The sequence below is a fragment of the Bacillus rossius genome, chromosome 1 (genome assembly GCF_032445375.1).
Source record: "Bacillus rossius redtenbacheri isolate Brsri chromosome 1, Brsri_v3, whole genome shotgun sequence".
NCBI classification, from domain to species: domain Eukaryota; kingdom Metazoa; phylum Arthropoda; class Insecta; order Phasmatodea; family Bacillidae; genus Bacillus; species Bacillus rossius.
In genome coordinates this window covers 297814615-297838700 of record NC_086330.1, presented here as the reverse complement: position 1 = coordinate 297838700, position 24086 = coordinate 297814615, and the positions used below count along the sequence as shown (strand labels likewise).

Genomic DNA, 24086 nt, shown 5'->3' with positions numbered 1-24086 from the left:
TAGAGTACAATAATAACACAATTATTTTTTTAAAGTAATTAATTCTTTAAAAAATATGCATTTCCCTGCTTAAATTCTTTCATTTTAATCCTTACTCAACTTATTTACCAAAAACTAATAGTCTCCAAAATTACCACATATACTATTAATTAAATTTCGAAATAAAATCTCAAATTAAAATTGCAAAACAAACTCCCAGATCATTTACCATGATAAAAATATTTTGGTATTTTGGCATTCTTGGCAGGTACATGTTTCCAAGCTGGTATTCCTAATTATGCTCCTTTCCCACTACGGCCACTACTTACGCACCATAGTGCAGGCAGTAAGGCATACTCAGTTTCTGATTTACCTGAACACTTCTTCTGGAAGAAAACATGCCTAAAACACTGAAACACTTTATTCCTACCTTGTGATTCTTTCCAACAAGTGGTCCGCAAATATGTGGCTTAAAACACAAATATCACAAACCATTGTTCAAAGCCTTTATTACATGATACATCGCTGGGTAATTTTATTTCATCTCTTAACATTGGAACGTAAAATTGTACTAAGCCGGTAATGAGAAACAGGATCACATAAACATCATTTGCAGTTTAGACAAACATAATTTTTTTTTGAACGAGAGTAACTAGAATAAAAAAATATATTTTTTTTAATTTGTCAGAAAATTAAACTACTGGTAGAAGATGGAGCATGAGAATAGTTTTTTTTATTTTGTGATCAGATGTTCACAGTAGTAATCATATTTTGAACTGTTAGTTACAAAAAATTTCACCACAAAATGCCAAACTTCTGCTGTAAGAGGTAGAAAAAGAGGCAGGTTTTTTAAATGTGTAGACAGTGACATTCCTCTAGTTTCAAAGGTTAAATGTGCAAAACTTTATTTGTGTAGAATAAAATTGTACATTTGTATATTAAAAAAAAACTGCATGCAAACAAACATACACACTTAATTTGTATCAATATAAATGTTTATTTACATGTTCGTTATTAATCTCCTTGATTGTGTTTGTAAGATTAATTTTTTGTTACAAGTAAAAAATATATAAATGTTGTAAGACCTAGTGAAAAATGACCAAGCTATAATAGTAATTACAACAATTATGTGAACAAATAACCATCAATAATATAATCCTCTCTAACTCTAGTGTGTTAAAATGTAGTAAAAATTTATGTACCTACTTAAAATAATTCTTAAGTGACAGGATTTAAACCTGGAAACTTGTAATCCATAACTACGTACAAACCACTGAGCCAAATAAACATAATAATTTACTGTGAAAAATATTTCATTGTAGGTAAGTGTTTATATCCTAGGAGTGTAACAACTTTTAAAACTTGCAATATTTATTTTTGTGACTATTAAATTTATTACTAAATGTACTCGTGATTATATTGATGATTTTAATTTCGAAGTCACCATTAATTTATCAGATTTTCATTATTTTTCATGCACATAACACATTTCTCCATATCTTAAATTGTTTTCATTTTATTAGATGCAGTCTGTATACTCTCATCATAATTCTTTACTGCTAGAAACAGTAACAAGGTAATTTTTCTCAAATAATTCATCAGAAATATTTCAACACTCCAAATCTGATCCCAGAACATAATTCATTACATCAAAATTCAGTATTTAACAAAATATATAGGTAATCCATAATAATCTACATTTACTTATGCCTATTATAAATTGTGGTGAGTAAGAAGCTATAAAAGAAATACAATTAGTCACTATGTTCTGTCATACAAACTACATCAATTGACATGATTTTTCTTTCTAAATATTTCATCAACATAAATAGGCACTTCAAGTATGTTTTATAATGAACACATATTTGAAAGATAAATAAAAAGCTGACAAAAAGACACAAAACTTTATTTTTTACTACAGGCATTATCTCATTACTATTTTGCTTTAATTGCTTTTTTCAATGAAAATGTGTAGGAATTGTTTTCCCAACTTGTAGCTGATCATTTATTACATTAATTTACATAAAAAGTAATTTAATATTTTTTCTGTAATTTTACATATTTGCGAAGTTTCAAATGGTTTAGCGTTAAGTCTCCTTAATGAAATATGTACATAAATAAATTTTGTTACCAAGATATTTATGTAAATGATATAACATTATTTACATTTTGGTTAATACCACCTCTATTAAATGTTAAATTTATTTATTATACTGTTGCCATTAGTTTTTTTTTATAAAAGTCATTTCGCACAAAATCCTGGATAAAAAGAATTAGTGTGGCAGCTAGCCATGAAAATTAATACCATATTTTCTTTATCTCTGAAATTTATATGGCATATGTATGTATGTGTGTGTGTATGTATGTATATATATACATACACACACATACATAACTATATATTTGTACGAATAAAATATAAAATACATGTTATAAATTGAGGTAAAACTAAGCATGACTCCCTAAATACTTCATTTGGAGCTAACAAGACATATTTTACATCACTAGATTATTACTTGTTACCATGGGCACCCATACCTGGGGCAAAGCAGCCCCCCCCCCCCCCCCCCTCCTTGACAGAGAAAGACAAAAATGTAGTTACGTATAAGTCGTCCAACACTGAAATATTTTCACGTAGAAGATTTTAAATATATGTACCTACTTACAAATCACCATTTGTCTTCCAAAATATTTAAAACACCATATACCTCCAGATCTCACTTCCCCCCCCCCCCCCCCTTTCAAAATATCACATGGGTGCACTAGCTTGTTACATAAGTATACAAACACATTTGTAACTTTTCCATGCATCTGAATTACTTAGTTTGATATGCTACATATTTTCTATTCATGTCGAAAACAACTGCGGTTAGGTTCAGGTTTTTTTTTGTTAAACTACATTAAATCACTGTGGCCCAATTATGACCACAATACCTATTAAAAATTATAAAATGCACAAATATGTAAATATAATAAGAACATAGACAATTACTTGTGAATGTAACAAGGGACAACTCTTGCAATATGTCCAGAGTTATTTATTTAGTTTCAATTTAGTGAAAAACCAGAGAAATAAAACAATACAATGAAAGAATGAGTGATCTGACAAGCTATGGAATGTTTGCTATTTAAAGATAAACAAAGCAATGACAAATTCATTAAACCAGAAAATGAAGTTCATTAGGTGTGGTTCACATCAAACATGCTTTTATTCAATGAACGATGAGCAATATCAGGAGCCTTATTGTTTTCCTACAAACATAATACATCCAATAACATTTAGTCCTGTCAAACAGTTTTAGAAGTTCTATCTTGCCAAGTCATAAGTTTTTGTACAATTCTGTAGCAAACACACATCCTGAAATTATCCATGACTGCAATTTACATGTAAATTATTTCATATGAAATACAAAAGATTACTATCACTCCAAACACACCCCACAATTTTTTTTTGCTAAATCTAAATTAAATGACACTTCCTTCAAAAAATCTATTAGCCTACTATTTATGTTACAATTTTTTTTCATTTTCTTGCACACTTTGTTGCTGCTTCTTCCAACACGTTTTTTACTTAGCTGTCGATTGAAATGATTCAATCTTAAAAAAGTCCTTATTCTTACAAATGAAGCACCCAATTTCTTCTCAACAGCAGGCATTTTTACATTACTAAACCACAGCACGAAAACAAAATCAAAACAAGCACGCAATTTCACAGTTTTGTTTACTTTGAAGGTCTAGCGGATACGTCATATCACGGAAACACCCGAACGACCAAACTCGTTTTTCTTCTGTTGAGACGACCTGGTATCTAATGACCTTGGGGAAGATCAATGTTATAAGTTTGGCACACTATTTGGTTTCTCCGCCAGGTAGCAGTAGTGTTCCATGAGGGGGTCATTTTCATCTGTTTCAATGCATTTAAATGGGCCGTTTTCAATTTTCAAAGTGAAATAACAATATGTGTAAAACTTATCAGTTCGGTTTGAATTTAAAATTAGGATAGCATAACTTTCATCTATAAGTAGTATTTAATTTAGTTTTTTAATATGCCTAAGTGTTGTTTTGTGCCCGGTTGCAAAACTGGATGTAGTAGCAAGTACGACGCAAGCATTAAAGTATTTAAGGCTCCTGCAGACGAAAAAATAAGAGAATTATGGAACAGAAAGATCCCAAGGAGTGATAGAGACTTGAGGAAAAATGATTATGTTTGTGAAATTCATTTCGAGGTTCGTGAAAATAAATTGTATATCCTAACCAATTCCATCCCGACTTCCAGCTTGATAGTCACGTTAGGCTCTGTAGTAGGATGAGTTCGTTGATATCAAACCAGATATAAAAATGGTATTACAACATACATTATGATCTTTGTTTGTTTATGTTAAGGTTCGTGTTCGTTTCTGTATCATCATTAAAAAAACTTAAGGTTACATTTTTTGTATGCCAATAACCCCAAAATTAAAAAAAAAAAAAAAAAAATTGGCAATCATATTGTCAGTACGTTTTGGGCTGTTGATAATTGTAATAGGTACTTTAAATATCAACATTTATTCACCCATTAATTCAAATTTGCTCTTGGCAAATTTAAATAAAATTATATATATTTAATCAAAATTCATGTAAGTAGGGTAATTTTTTCAAATAGCCTCCTAGTTTGCCATAATACTACATGCCACTAAGATAACCAATTAGATCAAAATATTCTAATTGAAAATGTTTTCACCAGAACTACATGTGTGCTAATTTAAATTTAAATGCAATTGTGCTTACTAGAGAAAGTTAACAGCACTTTGAAACTTTGTTGGCATTAATAACAATTCAGTCTAAATTGTTGCTCAATCTTCCAGTAGACACAACACACAGAACACACACTGTATATTAAGGAACGTAAAAAAACATTGTGGAAGCCAGATGTCCCAAGATGATATATTTATAGACTTGTACAATTTCAAGATGATATATTTATAGACTTGTACAATTTCCTTTCACAACTAGGAAAATCTAAACGCACGTGACTTAGTACACAAGATCCTCAGTTTAATATAAAGTAGGAAAAATATATTTAATGAGTTAGGTTATATAAAGTAATTGAAGGGTAGAGGGGCTGGGGAAATCTGGGAGATAGGCTGACCCCAGGGGTGTACAGAGGGAGGAGGGATTACCAGTGGAAGATCCAGAGGGAGTGGAGACGAACTGAACCAGGAAAGCAGGTGTTTCTGGTGAGGACAGGGCGAGAGTGGAATGGGCTTGAGGGAAGGGTACTGAATGGGTGAGGAGGGACGGACTTCAGAAGGCGGCTTCAGAAATGGGTAGAGTGAGCTAGAGGGGAGCTCCTTGCCAACAGGTGAAAGCCCAACCACACGTGTATAAAGATAATAATTTACTTTCCAACAGCCCTGAGTTTGCTCCAACCAACTGAAAAATATATCAATGTGTGCTGTAGGTACATTATTTAATATTTAAATTCAAATGAAGTCAATGACTATTTGAAGCTCATTCAAAATCCCTTTATTACCTTAATTGCATTTTGATTTTAAATATTATTTTGGTTTAAATAAATTCATGCAAAAAATATTGATGAACAAAAAGCACAATTGATTTTAAAAAACATATATATATATATGTATATATATAAATATATATATATATGTATATATATACATATATATATATATATATATATATATATATATATATATATATATATATATATATATATATATGAATGAATAAAGTGATTTGAATAGTTCCAAACTTACAATACAAAATGAGATAACTATTTAATTTTTGTTAGGGTTGACTGTAATGTTACTCAACATTTATATTTTTACTTATTTTTGAATACAACAAATGAGGGCTTATTATTGTGGATTCTGTCAAAAACGAGAAAATCCATTAAAAACCACTTAGCTCGAACAATAATGTGCTCAAATTCAAAGATGCTCAGTTTTTAAAGAGCACAAAGTGTTATAGGACATGAAGTGGCATGTGGCATACATGTTTAACACAGCATCTATCAAGTAATTAGCAACTATGTATACACATTTCAGGAACAAATGATTTTAAGAAATTATGTTCATGAAGTTCAAGGTGAAACCATCAAGATACCAAGAGGTAAAGTAACTTTAACAAAATCTGCAGTGCCAACTATTTTTCCAAACTTGCCATCATACTTGACACAGCGCAAGCCATACAGAAGAAAACTAGAGATGAGTGTAAGTTCATTTTTGAATCAAACACAATACTTGCTGCAGTTACGACCATTTAAATTTAAAATTTCAAAGTAACCAAAATCTCACTTTAAACCATTTACAGTTGCTGGTGGCATTTTTACTTTTAATGAAAAATTTTTACCACACAGTACTCAAGTGGTTTTTAAGATAATTACTTGATTTTATGCTACAGCATAGCATAGCATAGCTGTGAATTTTGTGTGTGCATTATGATTGTTTTTTTGCATTAAGTCCAACAAAATATTTTTTTTCTTCATGGCAGGGGAAATTAACTTACCTTTTTTTTTTCTCCACAATTTTTTGGCTGTTCAGGAACATTGGATCTGCTGTAAAACAATTATGGCAGCAAAGTGCTCTATTTGCAGGGCAGGCATCACATGATATTTTATGTTATTTCATACCTTTTAAGTAAAACATAAAATTGAAAGAAATACATTTAAGTTTTATTAAAGGTATATAATTGAGAATCGTAACATGAAATTCAGTTAATCTATATTCACTTAAAGACTTGACTATAATTGTCTGTTTAAAATTACCTTATTCCAGTATAATTTGCAATGTTTATTAAAACTTGGGCACCAGCACAATTCAGAAGAAAAAATTAAAAAAAAAAAAAAAAAAAAAAATGAAATCTAACACATTACAGATGAAATTCTTTTAAATATTTTGAGTGCATTACAATAGGAATAATAATAATTTTCAAAGTATTTGCTTTTCTATAAAACAAAACCTATGTGAGTTAATTTAATCACTGTTAAGTAGAGCTTTAAGGGAATTTTAATTTCAATCTGAAAATTCATTTACACTGGGCTTAGAAAATCCTATTTTATCACATAACAGTTTACACATACACACATCTTTAAAGAATACACAAATGTAAATAAAGTCAAAACAATCTTCATTGGAATCTGTAACAGATCCAGTAGTTCATAAAAGAAGGGATCATATTAAAAACTGTTTGTGAGATTAAAAAGAAAAATTCTTGTGTTATTAACTACTCAATTACCACCTCAGATTTGTTACTAATTGAAACACATTAGTTTTTGGCAATAATTTAAGTTATATCAGAAGCATAAAATAAATGTATGAAACTAGGTAAACAGTGTACTTTTACTGAATAGTTATTGTTAGAAATATATAGCAAAATAATAATCATGTTTGAACATTCTTGTTTTCAGAACATTGATAACAAAAATTCTGTCAAGATAGCTCGCTTAGAGCCACAAAGTGCCAGCTCCCCAAGCACCACAAAAAACGAAAATGTGTGGCAGTGGCTAATATCAAGGTCTCTTGATAATAGTTGGGGCAGAAAAATAGAAAACAATGCTTCACTGACATATTTCTACTACCGAAAATCTGAGCAGAACAATGCAGATTTGTTAATTAAAGTTGTTTGGGAACGTGACAGTGCTCAGCCAAGTTTGTACATTTGCAATCGTAAAATAAATATGAGGAGGTTAAATTTTAACTATGTCCATACTACAGACAGCATTTTGTTACTTCTCAGAAAGTTGGAAATAATAGAGTTTTGCAAAGGGGTAAATATCAAAGAAATAACCAGCATGAACTCACCTCAAGTGTCATTAAAAATATTAAGTAATGCAACAATATGCAATGGAATTTTGTTTAGTCCAAAATGTTGCTTTGTTTCAAATGAAGTTTGCCTACACTGCAAATGCTTCAAAACACGATTAATAAGTAAATCTAAAGTTCCACGAAGATGCTTTCTAACTAGAAATGTGAAGCGTTCGGTACTAAAAGAAAGATCTGCCATTACAATGATAAAACACTTACAAGGAAAAAACAAACAGCTTTCTACTACTGCTTTACAAGAGGCCATAAACAATTTGCCAGAAAAACAGCAAGAAGCTGTAAAACAGTGCTTTCATTCATGTACGTTGCAGAAAAATTCTTTTAGTAAGAAATGGATACTGGAATGTATTCTTATGCGATGTAAGAGCCCTTCTTTGTACAAGCATATTCAAGAACAAAAAATTCTTCATGTTCCCACAGTACGCACTATGAACACATACATCCGAGGTATAAAGGCAGAATGTGGCATTTCAGATGATATTCTGCAGTGCATTCAATGTAAACTGAAATCCTTGCCTATAAGAAAAGACACAATTGAACGTCATGGTGTACTGCTGTTTGACGAAATAAGTTTAACACAACATTTGGATTTAAATTCAGTGTCTGGTACAATCACAGGGTTAGTGGACATAGGTTCTAATACAACATACACACAAATCTCTCAGTATGCTGACCATGGTTTGGTCCTATTCTTTCGGCCATTTATTGGTAACTGGGGCCAGGTTGTTGGTGTGTATCTCACCAAAAATGCAGCCCCTGGCAATGTCCTTACAAATTTGGTTCTGGATGCTATTGTGAAACTAGATGCAGCTGGTCTGTTTGTAGACTGCGTAGTGTGTGATGGAGCAACAACAAACCGTTCAATGTGGAAAAAGTTTGGTATTGGCATAAAAGATGAGAAGAAAGTTTGTAATTCAGTTACCCACCCATGTAGTGAAACAGGCGACAGAAAGTTATATTTCATTTCTGATGGTCCACACTTGTTTAAGTGCATAAGAAACAGATGGCTTAAATCACGTGTATTTAAGGTTAGTTTTCATATGTAAAAAAAAATTGCTGACATTTCAATATGATTATTTGATTGTTAAAATCTGTTACGGAATTTGTTTTATTTAAGATCGGGATGGAAGAAGCATGCATGAACCACTTGGAACTTCTACTGAAGTATGACAGTAAAGCGGCAGGCCTAAGAATGGCCCCAAATTTAACATATAAACATGTGCAGCCAAATAATTTCCAGAAAATGAGTGTTACTCTCATGAAGCAGGTAACTACAAATTGCTGTACAAATTATGTAATTTCCATAATGCAGTTATTCATAATAAAAGTTCTACACATCAAAATTTAAGCGATGATGGTACTTGTCATTGTTTTCTTTACCGACTAACTACCAGTGGCACTAATGAATTTATGAACACAATTTTCTTTTACTTCCAAGAGCATTTTTGGGAATGAAATGGGAAATATGGGCTCGGCCAATTTATTCACATCCTGTGCACAAAACACATAAAAATTATTTTGTAAATTAAATATATATACTTGTTTTATTAAATAAGTACACAAAAATAATTTTATAGACAGTTTATTTTTTACCAATAATTATTTTTAACATGGGGAGACAACAAAAGTTTTACTAAATTATTTTGATACCACTCAAAATTAAAATTCAACTTACTAGGCTACACTAGATGTTAAATTATTAAGTTATTTGTATTGGGCATTGCATGAACTGAAATAATCCAATAATCACTGATGAAAACATTATATTTAAGAACTAAAAAAATTAATAAATTGTATGTCACCAGTATAGTTTTATATTTAACATTTTTTTTACAAACAACCTAGGTTAATAATTTAATTTACATTATCACACAAACACAATACATTTGAGGGTAATTACATGATTAAAACTGGTTAGAAACTTACACGAAACTCACATTAAAAAAATAATTTCTTATTGCTGTAAAAATTATAATGAAATTTTTATGCTTTTAGCTTTTCAGCATGGAAACAGCTGCAGCTTTGAAGTTTTACAGTAACAAGCCTGATCTAGAAAATATTTCTGGCACTGTAAATTACATAGAAAAAGTTGCACAAGTTTATTCCATACTAGACAACAACAAACCATGGAAAGGCCTGACTGTTGGATCAGATGATGAAAAGGTAAAACTCTAAATTTTGAAATATTTCAATATTATGTCTGTACATAACAAATAGGCTACTCAGAATTATTCGTTTAGTTATTTTTTATAATAACTGATATAAAAAAATACAGTAATAATTTAACATTAAAAGAAATATTTGCTTCTATTCATAAACTGCACTTAACAAAAATAAAGATTTTCCTGTATTGAAACATGAAAAATACTTAATGAATAATGATTCTTTGTTTCTTATGTAGACACTTCGTGGTTTCTTGGAGTATATTGACATGTGGGAATTATCCACCAAATATCAGCCAGAATTGTTTCTTTCACCATCAACAGCCTGTGGAATAAGAGTAACGATAACATCAATCATTGAGTTGTCACATACACTTAATTCTATTGGCTTTCGTTACCTTCTCACATCAAAGGTAAACCAAAACATATTGGAGGTATGTATTATTTAAAAAACATTCATAGCTGATTTTTTAAAGCAAATAATAGCTAATTAACTAATCCTTATTTGATGTCTATAGGAAAAGTTCAATATTGCAAATGGAATTTAATTTTTTTGCCTTATAAAATTTTTAATAATTATATTTGGGAAAGCAGAAAAAATGTTATGAAATGCAGGAAAGTAATCAGTGTTGAAAATGAAAAATAGGGACAAATTTATGGACATATCAATTGTAGCATTCCCTGCCTCTGAGCACCTGGTGACGCCAGAGAGGGCAGGAGCAAGAGACACTACATGCCAAGGGACAAATTAATTCTAGTGCAGGCTTAGTAATACAAATTCACATATTATTTCACTGATTTTTCCAGCACAATTTAATATATTTAAAAACAATCAGCTAGTAATTTTATAACGTGATAGTTACAATTTCTTATATTACTTCTCTAAAACATGTGTTTTGACTTCAGTGAAATTCCATTGAAACATAAGAAATACAGCTTTGGAGCTTCATTATAAAAGTTCACAATTTTAAAACATATTACATGGGTATAGAATTATATGTTTCAATTAAGTGTGGTGGTACTTTGCAATGAGATTTCAATTTAAATAACAAATAATTAAATTGAGTCCATCACTTACAGCATAATAAATAAGTAAATTAAATATAACAAATCCAACTTAAAACCTTTACACATATCTACCTACATGTTTTATTCTCCACTCTTATGAAGGCAGCCATGTCGTTGAAAATCTGAATTGTATTGTTTTGTCCAGTTTCCATTTTAATACCTAATAGATAATTCTTATAGTTCTGCAACTTACACATAAAACTTGTGTGTCTTAAGTAACACATCACAAAATATTAATGCTGATAACCTGTTTTTGTCACTTTTTGCAGCACTTCTTTGGTTTGATACGGCAGTGCAATGGTGTTAATATCCATCCCAGCCCCAGAGAATTTCTATTTTCAACAAGACTGTTATCAGTATACAATTTGGCAAAACCATCCAAACATGGAAATTGTCCAACTGACACTGAGACTCAGTTACAAGTATTGACGACACTGGAAGACATTGCTAAAGTTGAGATAAATAAACCAAATGTAATTGATGAAGAGCTGGACAAATGGCTACAATCCAGTGAGTCACATGTCACTTTCGGAGTACACAACTCATGCCTAATTGACCATGACTACGTAGCATCACATATAGATGATATTGTTTTCTACATTGCTGGCTATGTTGTACGTAAGATTAAAAGCAGATATCAGTGCTCTGCTTGCAATGATTCTCTAATTGGAAAATCTGACGATCAGTATTTTTCAAAATATGGTTTGGTAATTGATCTTCGTAACCAAGGTAATTTAATTGTTCCATCACAGCAACTGCACAATTTCCTTTGTGAAATAGAAACAACTGTGCAAAGCACATTAAAACCTGACAAACTTAGTGCCGACCATTTATTACATATTATCAGAGAGGTCACAGCCAAAATAAGTACACAAAGTTTGGGCTGTGTTTATCACGAAGAGGAATTGCTAAAGTTTATTATAAAATTCTACTGTACAACACGACTTCATTTCTACCTCAGACAAGTAAACAGGAATTCTAAGCAGCAAGTAAAGTCTTTCACAATGCGTAAACTATCCAAAGTGTAAAACCGCTACATAATTCACATTAATCATGAGCATGTGAATCCCAGTGTAATGTTGCATTTATGAAGCTCTATCTTAGCTTTATGTATTCATATTAACACAGTGCTGCCAAGTATTAAGTATTTTAAGTAGTTTATGGACCTAGAGCACATGTTTATTTGAATTAGTGTGTTTTAGAGATGAAGGATTTTTTTTAATGTCACCTACAACTTTGCTAGGCACAAGTACTCTACCTACTACAGAAAAACTTTAAGGCATGAACAATAATAATGTTTGGAAGCCAAAATATTCTTAATTGTAATACTTTCTGATAAAACAGCACAAGAGGAATGGAATACACCAAGACATATGAAGAAAAAAGCATAAACCTTGTTCAGTATGAAGTTGTGTATTCATAGAAACATGGAAGACCATGTTAATCAAGTAATGTCATCAGTATAAACACTTGCAGATATCAGTGCTCCTGAAGATGATTAATTTGTTTGCATCATCATGCTCAGCATCTTTACAGAAAAATATGACACCATGGTTATGGTACTAGAGAGCTCCAATACAATTATCAAATCAGACATTGTAAAAAAAATTAGTAAACAATGTAGCAAAGAATGTTGGTTCTAATCTTTCTGAAACCTCATTATTTGCAGTACTAAAGACAAACATGAGTACAAAAACTGGAATGTCTATTCTGGCACAAGTACCCAGATAACTAGAAGGAAAGACTGGTTAGAATATTATATGAACACTAGCTGCCCGACCCGGCTTCGCACGGTTGTATTAATGGGGAAAAAATGAGACCAAATCTCCTATTTACAGTTATAATAAATGAAATAAAATGAAAATTAATTAATTTTGACAAAAACTTAATACAATGCTTTGTAATGTACCGAAGAAAAAACGAATAGCACCGATGGTTTCCCGACTCTCAAGCACGCAACGTTGTCATGGAAACGAAGTACCCACTGTTTCCCGGGCTTAAACACCAATCAACATTGATAATCAGTTTATTATTAATTATAAATTATTAAGACTATTAATCGAAATAAAAACTACCCTATCTCTCAAGTTGGAAACAATTACACATAAATGCCAATTTTCATCAAAATCGGTTGACGTGGTAAAGAGTTCACTGGACCTTTTTAGAAATCAGATGTAGTTAGTAATTGTCTTCTTAATTTGAATAATTTATATCACTTTCAAATCCCGACCGACTTTGTTCTACCAGTGTATAGTTATTTACCTGTATATATCTAAAAATTGGTGGTCTGTATTTAATGAGTGATGAGGACTACACTAACAATGAAATAGCCGTTGCCATGGAGACGAATGAAGCATCAACAAAGCAACAGCCGTTGCCATGGTGATTTCCTACCAAAAACTGGAAATAAAAAAAAAAATTTAGGGGTGGACTACCCCTAACATTTAGGGGGATGAAAAATAGATGTTGGCCGATTCTCATAGATACCGGATAAGCACAAAAAATTTCATCAAAATCGGTCAAGCCGTTTCGGAGGAGTATGGCAACGAAAACTGTGACACGAGAATTTTATATATAAGATTGCTCAAAAAAAGTTACGATTGCAAACAATGACATTCTCTTAGGTGTAGGTTAAGGATAATTTGTAGCAAAGCAGAATGAAAGTAATGGTGCTATAAAAATAAGCATAGTGGTATATGTGCAACAGAGTTCGTCAAACATTCTGTCTACAGAATGGTAGAAAGAGGTGTTATCATGTTTTCTGAGTTATAGTGTACAAGTATGACTTTAGTGTACAAGAAGAGTTTGAGGCCACAGCAACAAATATTAGTGGATTATATAGGCTGAATGAAATAGCTTTGAATGTGGCCATCATAAAAGTAATGATCGCTGGTACCACTAATGTGGTGTCGCCTCTTAAGCACAAAGTTCTGGACTGCTGCACAGTCTTATCGTTGTGCATAAGGCAACACTGAGATTTGAGTGGTAACCATAACATTATATGGTGGAGAAATGAAGCTAAAGGTGTTCAAGTCTCTTGAGAGCTTTCATTCAAGAATCTGTACCAAATATTTCATGGCTAAAATGATTCTGAAACTATTTATTTAAGCCATTTTCACTCGTCTGAAGATGGAGTCCAAAAACAAAATTTGGAAACAGAATTACTCATCCTTTCTCACAGTATATTCTCAAATTATTTTTGTAAACAGATACCACTCTGATATCTGGAGCGGTTGTTAAACGTGTGGTATTTCCTGAAGCTCTGTGCATCATATGTGGTGCCCTGGCCTACACAAAGTATAATGCTAGGTTAGTGGCAAGAGGGCTCAGTCAAGAGTATGGTGTGATTACTTAGAGACAGTGGCTCCTCTAGTGAGCCATTCAACAATTAGGACTTTTTGATAGAGGTGTTAGAACGGGATATAAATTGATAAAAGCTTTTCTTTATGGTGATTTGGAGGAGCAGATATTCACGAAACCACAAAAGGATTGCAAAGGCAAGGTTTGTAAGTTAAATGAGGCAATCCAAGGGTTTGGAATTAAAAAAAACAAACCAATAAAACAAAATATTTGAACTTGGACTTACAAGATTGAAACAATAATCCTGCATTTATAAGAAAAGAAATGTTGTCATTGATTTTTACATTGTTTGTTAATGATTGTTTTGTTCACTAAAGATGAAGCTGAATATTAAAGAAATGATGGAAAAGCTTAGTAAGTGATTCAGGATTAAATATATCAGTGATACACAGGAATGTTTTGGAACAAGATATGTTAACGAAAAAAAAAACAATAAATATAAAACAATACATGATAACCAAAGAAGATACACAGAACAAATCTTGGAATGCTTCATTATACGCCAGATACCATCAACAATAATGTACACAAGCCTATGAGAGAAGAGGCAATTATAAAACCAAACCAATTAACATTTGGTTGGATCAATTTTGTATTGAGCCATCTTTACTAGACCACACATTTCTCATGCAACAAATGTTTCGAGACAGTTAAATTTCATTTTCAGCATGGGCCAAAAGAGTGTTAAAAAGTACCATGGAGTATGCCCTAGTGTTCCAGAGCTAGATTTGAAATTTTTACAACATGCGTGAATGCTGATTTTTATCAGCCAGTACATTAAGGGTACATTTTAGAGATAAATAGCCTATTTCTCATGTTGGTATAGTCAAAAAATGTTACTACTACTACTTGTTAGTTGAGTTGTAGTTAATTAGGTTTCTATGTTCCTTTTCGTTTATGACTTCTGCCAGCATGATGACTACAGAAAGAAAAAGAATGTATTATGTTTCTATATGTATTGGGTTATAATGACTTATTACAAGAACAGTCAATATTGAAGAACATGTGCATTACAAAATAATGTATTTTACATTAAAACAATTCTTTTAGTTTTGCCCTTATTAGTGCAAGAGTTAAGTGCTGACTCATTCTAGCTGCCACTGAGGTGAAGAAAGGGTGCTGATTGTTAACAAAACATAAACAACCAGCTTGCTGCACATTTCTATTTTCATTTCTTGCACAATGTCTACACCAGTTAAGTTGTTTCAGTGACAGTTCTGTCAGATTCTATCATGTGCTGCTAAGAGAAAAAGAGCACAAAGAAGAGTTAGAAGTTACAAAAATGAACAGTCAAGAACTTAGTACGTATATTTGTGATATTATTTATTAAAATGTTATCAATATTGTTTACATTTACTGCATTATTATCTTTCAAATGATATAGGGCTGGCTTTATATCAGCCTCCTATATACAACAAATGTAGTGCAAAATGTGGAGCCAGTAAACATAGCTTTCTTTTACTTATTTAACAAATAATGACAAATGGTTATGGACACTAATTAACTTTTTATTCACAACTATAAGAACACATCCATGCATTGATTATTAAAAAGTTATAAAAAAATGCAATTTCTTATACACTACAATGTATCGCCCATACCAATCACAAAATTTAGCTCTACCGTTCAGGCCTCTGACACTTGCTGCTTTGTAATATTATTTAAGCTAATTTTAATGTGATAGTGAATTTTATGTAATTGTCTTTGTGGTTCCTTATTATTTTTTCTTTCAACTTTTGCAACATTGCAAAGTACCTGTTGCACTAACAGAAAACTTAGTGGACCTATGTACATATTTAATTAATATTTGGTTCTATAAGCCTAAGTTTCAAATTATGATAATAACTAACATTAGTGTTTGTAGCATTTGTAAATAATATTCATTATTGATAACTTAATTGTAGTGTCAATTAACTTATTTGACAAAATGTAATAATATATGGATGTATTTATCGAAAGACGTAGGTACATATTTTTAAACAGAAAATGTTTAAGCCTAGGAATAATGTTTATTTGTAAGTAAACAATTATTTAAAATCTTTTGATTAAAGCCATTAAGCCATTATAGAGGAAATTTTTTAGAGAATGCTAAAAATAGTAATTGTTTTACTCATAAGTAACAGTTACAAGAAGTTATGCCCAGATTATGAAGTGGTGCATTATTGACTCACTGACATAGACTACATATAAGTATTTGCAAAATGTCAAATTTGGAATCCTACATCATATTCTATTTCTCTGTATCACAGACAAATAAAACCAAAAACAGTTTTCTTGTCATTAAAAATGAGATATAAATCTTTCACTTGACGTCGTACCGACCATGGCCGTTAAGCCCGTGCTCCGCACCGCCAGTACCGTATCCCGTTTTCGGAGCGCGCCCCTCGCCCAGCCGGATTGAGTCAAGCGAGCGCCCCGGGCGTGACCTCAATTAACTGAATTAAACATCAGGACACGAAACCCCGGGGGCTCGACTACGGAAAACAATTCCCAAACGAAGCTTTAGAATGAAATTAAGTAATCACAAGCAATGAGCAAGTGAATCGTAGAGACTCCGTGCGTGCGCGGCTCGCACAGAACAGAAAACAATCCTCGTTACTAGCCACAGCGGCTACTGGCCTTGATTAATTGGCCTATGATAGTGGTCTAGCCAAACTAAGGGAATTCAAACCCAAACAGTGCACATTGAAACAATTTGTATTTAAATTTACAGTCGCCAACTTGGTGCCACTTTTTAAATTAATAAATCAATTAAAACAATTGTTAAGCCTTAGGCAAATATTTACCAGGTGCAAAGTTTTAATCAAGCACCTGGAGCATGTTTTTTACTCATCATATAACAAATTAAATTATTATAAGTTTTCGGTGCCGACTCACAAAGAAGAGAAAGTTTCTCTTCCTTGCGAGGCGGCCATGTTCGGCAGTCTCCAACCACTCCGCGCCGGGAACAGACGTGTGTCCGTGGGCAGCATTCAAGTTTGTTTCATTGATTATTTTTATTCTGTACTACACCTTCAAATTTAAATCCTTTTATTAATTCATCGCTGCCCACGTCGACTCTGCGCGTATTTTGCGGAACTGGGCCTATCCCGACCGTCGTCATTGTGATACCACGCTATGCATCGTATCACGGAACTTACGGTACTGGCAGACTCCAGCGAAAGTATTTTTAATTAAGGACGCCGTGCATATGCCTGCCGGCTGCACTAACGTAAGTGTTTCTCCGAACTTAGGAGCCCGCTCATAGAGCCCCCCCCTGCACCCGTTAACTTACGGCGCTGGCCGTCTCCAGCGAGCATCGACCCGCGTCCCGCGAGACTGCCGCGGTAACAATTTTAGTGTCGCGTAGTGTTGTGTTTTTTGTTAATTGTGTAACCGCTAGACGTCGCCAAGTGTTGGCGAGAGGTTTTGTAGCGGGACTAAATTAAAGGTAATTCTCACCAACTCGTATACAATCATTTTTCGTAGTCTCCCGTCCTCCACACGGCCGAGCGGCCTGCACAGCCAAGGGAGAACCATTCAGGTTAGATTCAAGCCGTGTACCTGGCGGAGCACGCGGGGGCAGAGTACCCACGACCCAACATCAACAGCCTAGCAGCCCGCTAGCCTGGCGCCCCTCTGGACAACAACAGCATCGCGACGCCCGTAGCGCCCGTCAGGTACCCCCCGGGCCTTTGAGGTCGGGTGACGGCACACTGTATTTACAAACAGAATATAACTTTAGTCAGTAAATAGGTCCAAAATATTTAATGTACAATGAAATTGTATTACAGTAACCCAGTTCATATGGCATGAAGCCCATAACAAATTAACTGCATTAAAAAAATGAAAGTTGTTTCAACCTTAAATGTAAGATATCACTACAGTGTACCCACCAAAACTTAACTTTAAAAATTTCTTCCTTTAAGCTAGAGCCTAAGAGACTCTTCCTAAATAAAGCAAGGATGTAATAATTTAAACTGCTAAAATTATAGACCCCATATAATAAATCACACAAAAATTTTTTTTTTTTATAAATGTTGAACAAAATGTTTCGGCATTGAACCCTTCAAAAAGTAAACCCAACATTCTAACCTAACCAATCATTCACTCCATTTCACAGTAATTTTAATGTAGCTAACCTAACATTTCTACTTGTTAAAACAGTATACTACAATAACATAATGATTTCTTAAATAATTTTTAAAAAATATGTCAAGAATTGTGATACTGTGAAAATGGTTGGTTAGGTTATATTTAGTAAGCTACATTTAAAATACTTAAATAGTGGGTAAGGACAGTTGGTTATGTTAGTTATATTACAACGATTGAGAAATTAAAATGGTCAGTTGAGTTAGGCTAGCTACAAAAAAAAATTGTAAAATCGTTTAGTTAAGAACCACCCCTTTAAACTACACATCCAATGGCACTCATTTAATTATTTAATTTTTTTTATTGAATATATTTGCCATCCTGCTTCACATAGTGCTAGCAGATTAAGCACAAAAGGAACATCCATTTACCTACCACATTTTATCCCTATTTCAAATTTTTAAACAAGCACAAATGCTGCAAGTAGATGGGTGCACAAGCTCACTACACTCATAGTTTTGAAAACAAAATTTCAGTGAAGCAATGAAAAGTTGGGAAAAAAAAATTATTTTTCTCTTAAATATCTTAGTAAATCACTAATGTTTTGTGTCCATAAATGTTAAATTCGGACTTGCTGTAACTGATAATGGAATATGGGATGTAAATTGTATTAGTGGCACGAATAAAAATTATGTTGTTAAGCTTGGAAAGACTGTCGCATATCCCGAGAAATCAGTCGAATAATAACCAAGTGAAAGGTTATTTATATTACGCTTGCTATATTAATAACAAGTAAATCTGTAATTTATCTGTAATTGAAGTACAAAGCTGACCTCAACTTCACTTTAGTTATTATTCGCCTAATTTCCATTAATCCGCGAATCAGCAACGTTAACAAACTAAAAAGTCGTTCATCACAATAGTATAGTTACTGTGATATCAAACCGATAAAAACACAAACAAACACATCTATTTTCATCCAGTCATAACTTATCTCAAATATTTGCTTACCTTCATATGCAGGTTCGATTGCTCGCGGCGAAACAAAAACGCAGTAGTTGTTATTTACGTATCCAAAAGCCATAAAGTTGTGAAATTCACACATTCTTTACGGAAGACTTGTTCAATATAATTCTTGCAAAAAAAAGCACATAACCAAATACCATACCGACTATTTTAATTGACTTCAATGCGGTTTTCTCACGTTCACCCTCATAAAATGACCGTGGTCAAGTAAATGCGAGACCCAGATGGCTGGCAGTGTTGCCAATGCAGGTGTTCATTTTTACCCTCATGTGAAAGCAAAAATACCCGCTTTTACCCGCACTCCTAAAAAAAATTGTAACTAAGGGCGGACACCCACAAGAGCTTGAACGAGAACATCAATACCTGTTTAACATCTAGCTGGAACGTAAAACTTATCGTTTATACAGTTTTATCAAAACAAGAATTTCATGCTGTGAGCTTTTTAACCATTTTGAAAGTAGGTATTTATCGTATAATAAATGGCTGTCTACAAAGCATTAAAAATATTTTTTTATGTAGGTATGTACACATTTAAATTATTAAATAAATACAAATATAATTGGAACATAATAAGCACTACATAAAACAACTTCTATTATGGCCAATTGCCTTATAAAATTACACTGTAATTTAAATCGTATAAATTTACTATAAAAACACCATATGTTCTGTAGTTTCAGTTCCACAGTTTTGTGTTCACCATTGTCTTGCTGGGATTGAATGAAACACAGCCTCCCTCGGCTTCAATACCTTCCTTTGAACTAATCAAAGCTACCAAAGTATCATTTGATAGTTTGTTTCTGTGATATGTCTTGATGTTTCTAAGTGTGCTGAAAAGTCTTTCCACGCATGCATTGGAGAATGGAAGAACCAAGAGAAGTCCCAATACCTTTTCCAGATTTTCGAAGAGTTTCGCTCCAGCTGCATTCTTGAGATTGAAAACATCCTTCCAATACTCCTCTGCTGGTTTTGAACTATCAAGACCAAGTTTTGCATGGTCTAACATCGCATGTTGCCGCCATTCATGGTCTACAGCTTGAGCACTTACATGGTCATTTAATATAGGAAAACGCTTCAGAACTGGCATAATTGATGGAATCTCTAAAGACTGGGCAACACAAGGCTCAACTATGTTGACAACATCAAACACTTTGTCACTAAAATCAAACCTACTTTTGATCTGTGATACAAGCTCGACATAAAACTGGAGGCATGATTTTAGAAAAAACTGTAAATCATTTTCACGAACATTCTTATCTTCTGTAAGTTTGTCCAAACTACTTTGTGCAAGGATTCCAAGATATACTTTATTTAAAGCAACATAGTTTGATGGATTTTTATGTTCAATTGTCAATACATCCATGCCTTTAACATATGATGGACTCATAAAATTACAGCATAGGGTCTTCAGAAGTCTTTCAACTTCTGGTTTGAGTCGATGGAGCAATGGCATTTCACCTTGAAAGAGCGTGTTGAAATTTGTCAAAAGACCAAGAACATATGACATAAACTCCATATACATTTTAGTATACTTGTTTTCCATGGTCTTCAGCATATCTTCTGTTGTTCTTGAAGGATCTTCAAAGACAGACTCTCTAAGATATGATTCAAGTGCTAAGTACTGCTCTAAAACCCTGTCAATGCAAGCCTTCAGTGACAACCAACGTGTGACAGCTGGAGAAAGAATGTTATGAATTTCTGTTTGGAAAAAAATTTGAAATTCTCTCAGTTTTTCTCTTCTTATGTAACTCCTACTAAAATGAGCACCAAGATTTCTCAGCAAATCTTCAACTGAACGAGGAAGTACTAAGCAAGCTTTTGAAGCAGCCAGATGAATCATGTGGCATGAACATTTTATGCAAACAATGCCTGGCACATTTTCTTTCAGCAAAGAAAATACAGAATGATGTTCACCAACCATCACATTTGTTGTATCAGCAGAAAAGCCGACAATATTTGACAGTGGAATGTTTTTCAGATGTAAGCAATTTTTTAGGCACTCAAACAAATCAGTTGCTGCACTAGAAGTCACACTCACCATGTCCAGGAAACTTGTTACAACACTGTGAGTTTCATTATTATAGTACACTACAGCAAATGCGCACTGTTTCACAGAACTCATGTCAGTGGTTTCGTCCATAATTATTGACAAAAATGTCCCAGCTTCAGCTAAATGCTTATGCAATTTTGATTGGAAAGCTGGACCTAGAACGTCTTTCACAACTGCTGTGGCTTTGGTTCGTCCCAAAGTAACATTTTTTGCAATCTTTGAGTCAGGGAAAATATCTGCACATAATGGTACTAATGTATCAACCAATGAGAATGGTAGGTTGTTAGAAGCTATCAAACCAGCTAATTTAATTTCGGCTCTTTTAACTTCGTCTGAAGTTATAAATTTTAAACTCGTCAGTTTGTGTGAAGTGCTTACTTGTTGCCAGTTTAACTGGTGTTTTGACGAATTACTGTGACGAGTGATATCATTCTTGTGTGCAGTTATGTCAACTCTACATACTGTACAGTACGCTAACTCATTGCCTAAGCTAGTTTTGTTGGATTTTTGTAACCAGGACTTGAGTTCTGGTATTTGCAACCAGGAATCACAAAACTTATTAGTCCTTTTTATTTTCCCACTTATTTTTAACTTTTTTCTCGGGTTTTTAAGAACACAATGACTTTGTTTTTCTTCAGATTCTGCTATAATATCTAAACTTGCGTCTGGATTGCATTCATGGAGTCTTATTTCTGCCGACTGAGAGCTGCAAAAAATAAACTCAAAGTAACACGATTTTTAACAAAATAATTCAACAAAAAAACATTAAGGTAATAATCATGTGACAAATTTTCATTGAATTCGATCTATTGGTACATACTACATGCTAAAGCTCTTTAAAAATGATATTAAATGAAAACAAAGATTATTATTAAAAGCAGAAAGAGTTATGCCGAGTGAATAGCTGAGAGTGGTTCTCCCATTTCGTTTGCTATAGCGAGTTGAGACACAATTCCAATCACTTGATGACATCGTGATATTAAAGAGAATTAACTTAATAAAAATTGTATGTGATTTAAAGTAAAAATTTATTGAGTGAAACATGTTCTTATAACTGCAGGCTAATATACGTTCAAAATGAAAATTTATTATATATTCACTGTCCTTATTGATATTTACTCTACTTTATCATTCATTACTACACATTACACTTCAGTTTTTCATGCACAACAGCAACAAGATATTTCTCACCTGCAACTTGGTTCTTGGTCGCTATTTTGACGTAGCCCTAGCCACTTTTCCATATTGTTATTTATAATCAAACTTTATAGTTCAGACAATATGCATATTGATGTTTAGAATGCAACCTAACAGTTCATAACAAATTCCCGCACAGCAAAACAATAGCCATACACCACCACAACAATGTCTAAATAATAGTCACAGATATCAGGATAATTTACTGAGGCATAATTTTAGGTTAAAAGTTCAATCATAGATATAATTACATAAATGATTTCCTCCTGGGCTAAAATATACTGATAAATATTCTAGGTTATATAATGTTGAACAATATTATCTGGAACACATATTTCCAATGGTTACAGCAAAAACTTTACCCTTCATCAAAAGTGTTATTTCTCATTGTACAAAAATACCCTCATTTTACCCGAAACCAGAGAATACTCGCAATTTTCCCCGCACTAGTTGAAAATACCCGAAATTCGGGTAATTACCCGCAGATTGGCAACACTGATGGCTGGGCTGTTGGAAGACCTGGTGGAAGCGGTGGACGGGGGGAAGCAGATAGATGCAATCTTTATAGATTTTGAAAAGGCGTTTGATAAGGTCCCCCATAGGAGGTTAATGGAAAAGGTTGAGTTGCTGGTGAGGGATGGAAGGGTGGTAAACTGGGTGGGTGATTTCCTGAGGAATAGAAGACAAAGAGTGAGAGTGGGTGAGGAAAGCTCCGAGGAGGGGGAAGTGACGTCGGGGGTGCCACAGGGGAGTGTGCTGGGGCCTCTGTTGTTCACAATTATGATAAACGATCTGGGGGAGGGCATGAAAGCCAGATGGAGGCTATTTGCAGATGACTGTGTAGTGTATGAGGTTGTGGGGGAAGGGGGATGTTTAGCAGAGGACTTGATAAGGTTGGAGCAATGGACGGAGAAAAATGGAATGTCCTTGAATGTTGGTAAGACAAAAGTTGTCAGATTTACAAAGAGGAGGAAAGTCACACGAAATGTATATTACTGGAAGGGGCAGGAGATAAGAGAGGCAGCAGGATATAAGTACCTGGGGGTGACACTGAAAAATGACCTAGGATGGGCGGAGCACATAGAGGGGGTGGTCAGGAGGGGAAGGCAGGTGCTGGGGTTGCTTGGTAGGACCCTGCAGGGAGCTGGGAGGAGGACAAAGGAGAAGGCATACTCCACATTGGTCAGGCCAATGTTGGAGTATGCGGCGGCGGTCTGGGACCCCTACCTGGTGACTGAGGTGAAGGAGCTGGAAGGGGTGCAGCGCAGAGCGGCTAGGTGGGTGATGGGAATGTGGAGAAGGAGGGAGGGGCAGGATGGGAAACTGCATAGCCCAACGGAAATGATTAAG

General features: G+C 33.5%; 2 protein-coding genes across 3 annotated transcripts; one reads left to right on the top strand and one right to left on the bottom strand.

The window, feature by feature from the left end:
- Window positions 1-5734: 5734 nt before the first annotated feature.
- On the top strand, window positions 5735-9977 carry LOC134527795 (uncharacterized). The gene is made up of 4 exons (XM_063360742.1): window positions 5735-6191; window positions 7388-8830; window positions 8920-9069; window positions 9798-9977. Exons 1-4 carry the CDS (start codon window positions 6033-6035, stop codon window positions 9975-9977), a joined length of 1932 nt encoding a protein of 643 aa, XP_063216812.1. The 5' UTR covers window positions 5735-6032.
- On the bottom strand, window positions 9601-23224 carry LOC134527794 (uncharacterized). 2 transcript variants are annotated; one of them, XM_063360741.1, is made up of 3 exons: window positions 22731-23224; window positions 17834-22245; window positions 9601-10289 (listed from the first exon to the last, which is right to left on the bottom strand). In XM_063360741.1, the coding sequence occupies exons 1-2, from the start codon at window positions 22781-22783 to the stop codon at window positions 20166-20168; spliced, it is 2133 nt and encodes a 710-aa protein (XP_063216811.1). In that variant the 5' UTR covers window positions 22784-23224; the 3' UTR covers window positions 9601-10289; window positions 17834-20165. The 2 variants fall into 2 exon arrangements, with proteins under 2 accessions (XP_063216811.1, XP_063216810.1); XM_063360740.1 differs by having other exon boundaries at window positions 17936-22245.
- Window positions 23225-24086: the final 862 nt, after the last annotated feature.